Source organism: Lissotriton vulgaris, unplaced genomic scaffold (assembly GCF_964263255.1).
Source record: "Lissotriton vulgaris unplaced genomic scaffold, aLisVul1.2 SCAFFOLD_2104, whole genome shotgun sequence".
Lineage (NCBI taxonomy): Eukaryota > Metazoa > Chordata > Amphibia > Caudata > Salamandridae > Lissotriton > Lissotriton vulgaris.
In genome coordinates, this window is record NW_028248954.1 from 372,796 (window position 1) to 379,060 (window position 6,265).

The window sequence follows — 6,265 nt, forward strand, 5'->3', positions numbered from 1 at the left end:
ACAAATCAGTATTGGAAATATATTCACACGTGAGTAGTAAAGTGAACTCTTTCATGGTCTTATCTCACTTAAAATGGAATTCTTGCATCACAAGAACATGCAACCAGGCACATGGCACCAGAAATATTAAAGATACAAGATATCAAACTCTGGAAAAAACCTTTGGTAATACATAAAATGTATTCAGGCCGTACATGCCCTGAAGATAATAAAAAAAAAAAAATTCTGTGTTGTTGTTTATTTAATGCTATGTTGTATTCTTTGTCTTCCTCAGGGTGTTTTTAATCTCTGTGTTTTTCAGGCTGTATATAATGGGATTGCATAGTGGAGTTACAGCAACATATGATAGAGATAATAGTTTGTTGTCTTTCACCGAAAACGTTGATGCTGGTCTCATGTATGTAGAACAGATAACTACATAGAATAATATAACCACAGTGAGGTGGGAGCCACAGGTGGAAAAGGCCTTGCGTCTCCCCTCAGTAGACCGGATTTTCAGGATTGTTGAGATGATGTTGATGTAAGATGCAATAATTAAAGCAAAAGGTGCAAGTCCAACTAGAGCACCCATGATGTAGCTTGCTGCCTCAACATCACGAGTGCTGCTACAAGAAAGTTTCATTACAGCTGCCACATCACAGAAGAAGTGGTTGATTGTGTGAGAACCACAGAAGGAAAGTCTAGACATTAGAACAATGTGTGGAATTGGATCTATTAAACCAAATATCCAACTTGCTGCAGCCATTTTCAAGCAAACACCGTCATTCATGGTGGTCACATAACATAAAGGATTGCAAATGGCCACATATCGATCATAAGCCATAACTGTTAGAAGGAACATTTCCGTAGACAAGAGGAAAATGAAAAAAAACATCTGCAGCAAGCATGCATTTATAGAAATGTGTGTTGCCTCCAGAAAGAAGTGAGCGAGCATGTTTGGGAATATGCTTGTCGTGTATGTGATGTCCAGAAACGCGAGGTTTGTTAGGAAAAAATACATTGGTGTGTGCAATTGTGTGTTGGAATAGACAATCACCATGATAAGAAGGTTCCACACCAGTACTAAGAAGTAAATCAGAAAAAAGGCCAAAAAAAGAGGAACTAGAAGATGTGGAATATCAAAAAAACCCACAAGGGTGAACTCAGCTGCTAAAGTTTGATTCTCTCCTTCCATTTGACTTGGAGTGCAGTTTTCTGTGTTGGGATATCAAGGATACCTGCAATCAAAGATAAAAACAAAAGTCAATATGCAAACTGTTTTGGGTGGGTGGGATGGATACGCATGTTTGGGAGTCACAGTTCATATGTATACATTCAGAGGAAATGTATTGAACTGGTGAAACAAAATATAGCCATACGCCAATTCTAATTGCAGATCTAAATGCCTTTTCCTGGGACAATGATCGGATGCCTGATGTCTATATATAAATGAATGCCTGAAGTCTATTGGTGATGTATATGTTAGTTACTTATGTATGTGACAGAATGTATTTGTAATTATTCAAACATTATCAAGAAGACACAATCAACCGAAGCACCCACCGGTAGGAAAAAATGTAAATTGTAGCAAACTAGATAATAGCTGTGACTCTATGAATAATCATAAGGGCAGACAACTTTCAAATAGGTATTATCTGTTCTTTACTAATTTGTAGATCTGGCGATGCAAAGACTTTATGTTATGAACAGCTACAGAAAGGATATGCTTCAGGTCTCATCTTCTTTTCATCCAGTAGCTAACAGGCAGATGCATCAAAGAAAATACCGGGAGCAAACGGGCAGATTCTCAGAATCTGGCCGTTTGCTCCCAGTATTTTTGCATTTGGGATGCATCATCCCAAATGCAGAAATCACAATTTAAGGAATCTCTAAATAGCGATTCCTTAAATTGCTCTTGCATTTAAGGAATCCCAAAATGAGATTCCTTAAATGCAATGCATGAAACCCAAAAAAATAGCGATTTCGCTAATAGGGGGAGCAAATTACCATGAAGTTGAACTTCGTGGTAATTTGCTAAAACTTTGAAAAATGCACTTTTGTGCATTTTTCAAAGTTACATGTTGCGCACACACATGCCCTTAGGGCATGTGTGTGTGTAACATTTGTGCACAGGTCCATTTCAGGGGTGCAACAGGGTGTCCTTTGGACACCCTGGCACCCTTGAAATAGCAGAACATTAGCGATTCGGTAATAGCTAATCGCTAATAAGGAATGGCTTTCCCATTCATTCCTATGGGCCTTTAGCGATTAGCTATTACCGAATCGCAAATAAGGAATCTGTAGGAATCTGTAGGAATCGCTAATAACATTGCGATTCCTACATGCATCCCGTTTTGCGAGTCTTTAATACCGATTCCTTAAAATTCGCTTTTAAGGACTCGCAAAACATAACTTTGATGCATCTGCCAGAATGTTGTAGTTTAGCCCCCTTCAGCCACTGCTGTCTTTCACATTTTGCTTCAACCCACAACATTGTGTGCAGTTTTACACATTTTTAGGTCTCGTATAGAGCAGTGCATGTGCTGCCTCTAGGAGGCATGAAGTAATCTCTATGTTGGGAGAAACTCCGCCTATTGCCAGGTAATTTCTCCTACTGCTTACCATTTGTTGAACGTTGCCATAGCTTTTCTTATGGAGCTTAATATTGAGCTCCATAGGATGTGTCACTTCAGTTTATTCGGGAAGCAGCACAGCCCAACTACAGTTTTCGTCCGCTTTCATGCTCTTTCAGCTCTTTAACACGTGTGTTTAGGGACTCTTTTTTGCCCTTGTTCGTCAGTGAATGGCAGCGGTGGGCACAATCTCCCGGCAGCTGCCTCTGCATCAGATCATCAGCAGCGCTGCAGCTGCTGGGCGTGCTGTGCAGACTCATCCCCCTGCCAACCTGTTATCTAGTCCGTCTGACTCCTTTAAGTAGGGAGGTGAGTCAGCCCCCACTCCCCGCTCTGGCATTTCACTGCCACCATGGCGTCTGTTTGCAGGCGAATGCAGAAATTCACCTTTCCACACATGCCGAATGACTTTTTTCATTGGACCGGGTTCATGAAACGTTTCCATTATCGCTCTTTCACACATTATATTGTATTTATTTATTTATTTATTGGATTTGTAAGGCGCTCAGCTGCCCAGAAAGGGTTTCTCGGCGCCAGGCGGACAGGGAGCAAAACAAACATGATGCGGTTAGAAGTAATTATTGATCAAAAAGCCAGGTTTTAAGAGTTCTGCGAAAGTGGGTATAGTCAGTTTCTTTACGAATGTTAAAAGGCAGAGTATTCCAGAGGGAAGGGCCTAGGTAGGAAAAAGATCTCTCCCCCATTCTGGAGAGTTTGATCCGGGGTACAACAAAGTTGCTCATGTTACTGGAGCGTAAGTGGTGGGAAGGAACAGGGGATGAACAAGAGTTTGGAAGTATTGAGGGGCAGTTCCTGCCTTGATTTTGAACATATAGCTCAGGTCTAACTTAATACGGTAAGTCACAAAGGTGTCTAGAAATAATGGAGGTCCTGGGGTTTCTGCATAAGAGTCTAGCGGCAGAATTCTGGACCAGTTGAAGTCTGCAGGTCACGGCCTTGTTTGAGCCCAGGTATAGAATGTTGCCGTAATTGAGCCGCGATGTAATGAGGGCATGGACCACGGTTTTTTGAGTGTAGACAGGCAACATCCATAGGATTTTCCTCAGTCATTTAAGAATGGTGAAGCATAGCGCTGTCACTTTAACAGCTTGTTGGTTCATGGACAGTGAGTCGTCAATAATGATGCCCAGGTTCCGAACGTGGCTAGTTAGTTTGGGAAGCTTGCCCATCTCAGTTGGCCAGTGAGAAGGGCACCAAAGGTCTCTCTGCTTGCCCAAGATGAGAACCTCAGTCTTCTCTCTATTCAGATTCAGGTAATTTTGGGTCATCCAGTCGGAAATACTCCTGAGGCCTTGTTTGAGACAGGAGGCTGCCAGGGGGTTGGAGTTGGAGAGGGAAAAAATAATCTGTGAATCGTCCACATAAGTGAAGAGAGTTAGACCAGCCTGGTCCGCAATGCTTGCCAAAGGTCAGACATACAAGTTGAACAGAGGAGGGCTAAGGATTGAGCTTACCTTGTCAGAGCCGGTCGCTACACCCGCCGCGTGGCTCCCCCTGAGTGCGCCGGTTCCCCCTGCTGCTGACGCCTGTTCGCCGCTACCCCCAGGGCTCAGGTGCCCCTTGGTTGTATTTCTCTGCTTTTTTGCCTACTGTCTGACCGTTGTGCCCCTGTAATTTCTGGTCTTTGTGCCTCTCTGCCGCCTGTTTCCCTCTGTTTTTCCCCGCTCCCTGCCGCTGCTCCCCCGTGGCCCCGCCCCCCTTCTTTCTTCTGTACCCTCGCCCCCTCCTATTCGCCACCCCGCTCCCACCTCTCAGCTGCTCCTCCCTCCCACTATGCCATTTATGGCAGAGTCCACTCATACGCGCAGCGGCCACACGCAGCGGGCGTGCCAATTGTCTGCCGAAGTCGCGCCAAAGGCAGGCTCGTCTATGCCCGTCCGCGCCTGGACTGCGCCCAGCGCCAGAAACCCTGAACCTCGACGATGTCTAACATACCCGACGAGCCTACGACGCTGCCAGCCTCCACGCACTCAACACTGGCCGGAACCCCGCCTGCTACCTGGCCATCCCGAAATGCACCCACGGACCCTTCACCTGCCGAGAGTGCAAATTCACCTGCATCCGTCCCGGACCAGCACCCACCAAGCCTACCACCAGCAAGAATCACCTCAGGTGCATCCTGCTCAGCACCCACTCCGTCCACAGGCACGCAGTCGAACTCTGGAACCTCCTAGACACAACAGCACCGGACGTCGCCTTCCTCACGGAAACCTGGATGAACGTCTCCTCAGCCCCCGACTTCGCCATAGCCATCCCGGACGGCTACAAGATCACCAGGAAGGACCGCACCAACCAAACTGGAGGAGGCATCGCCATCGTTCACAGAAACACCATCCGCATCACGACCAACTCGGAAGACACCCTCACAGCCGTTGAACACCTGCACTTCCAGATACACACCGACCCCAGGACTATCCTCAACGGCACCCTAATCTACAGACCCCGGGGACCACGCACTTCATTCAGCGAAGCCATCGCAGACTTCGTAAGCCTGCACGCCCTCACCTCCCCAGACTACATCCTCCGAGGAGACCTCAACTTCCACCTGGAGAACAACAATGACAACAACACTACCACCCTGCTGGACAACCTCGCCAACCTCGGACTCACGACGGACCCCAACAAAGCAGCCCGCAACCTCGCACAATGGATCACCGACTGCGCCGATGAACTAGCACCACTGAAGAAACCACCTAGCGGACCCCACAGCAAGAAAGCTGCGTGGTTCACGGACGACCTCATAAACTCAAAGAAAACCTGCCGCTCCCTGGAGAAAACCTCGGACCAGGATCAGACAACAGAGAACATGACAGCCCTCAATAACGCCACCCGCAAGCACCACCAACTGTTCCGTACCACCAAGAGAACTACTTACAAACAGCATCTGGACAACAACACCCACAGCAGCAAGGAACTCTTCAGCATCGTTAAAGAGCTCTCCAACCCAAGCGCCTGCTACAATGACATCACACCCTCGCCTTGTTCTTTCACCGCAAGATCGCCGACATACACGACAGCTTCGGCACACAGACCAACCACCCAACAACTGAACCAGCGCACCCAACCGCCACCCTCCGTACCTGGAGCCCGGTCAACACCGAAGACACCGCCTGCACCATGAGCACCATCCACTCCGGCTCCCACACCGACCCATGCCCACACCACATCTTTAACAAAGCCGACTCCATCATCGCACCCCAACTCCGGGACGTCATCAGCAGCTCCTTCACATCAGCCACCTTCCCAGAGAGCTGGAAGCATGCCAAACTCAACGCCCTTCTGAAAAAACCCACCGCGGACCCCACGGACCTCAAGAACTTTCGACCTATCTCGCTCCTCCCGTTTCCTGCCAAAGTCAATCGAGAAGACGGTCAACAAACAACTCTCCACATTCCTCGAGACGAACGGATCCCTCGACCCGTCACAGTCCGGTTTCCGAGCTAACCACAGCACCGAGACCGCCCTCATCACAGCTACCGACGACATCAGGTCTCTGCTCGACAATGGGGAAACCACTGCCCTCATCCTCCTGGATCTCTCAGCAGCCTTCGACGTGGTATGCCACCGCACCCTGATACAACGCCTTTAGCAACACCGGTATCCAAGGCGCGGCATTAGAATGAATCATCTCG

The 6,265-nt window shown here is 47.7% G+C and overlaps 1 protein-coding gene across 1 annotated transcript; it reads right to left on the minus strand.

Annotated features, from left to right (window-relative positions):
• Positions 1-247: 247 nt before the first annotated feature.
• LOC147663762 (olfactory receptor 5V1-like) lies at positions 248-1,174 on the minus strand. The gene has a single exon (XM_086950213.1). It carries the CDS (start codon positions 1,172-1,174, stop codon positions 248-250), a length of 927 nt encoding a protein of 308 aa, XP_086806339.1.
• Positions 1,175-6,265: the final 5,091 nt, after the last annotated feature.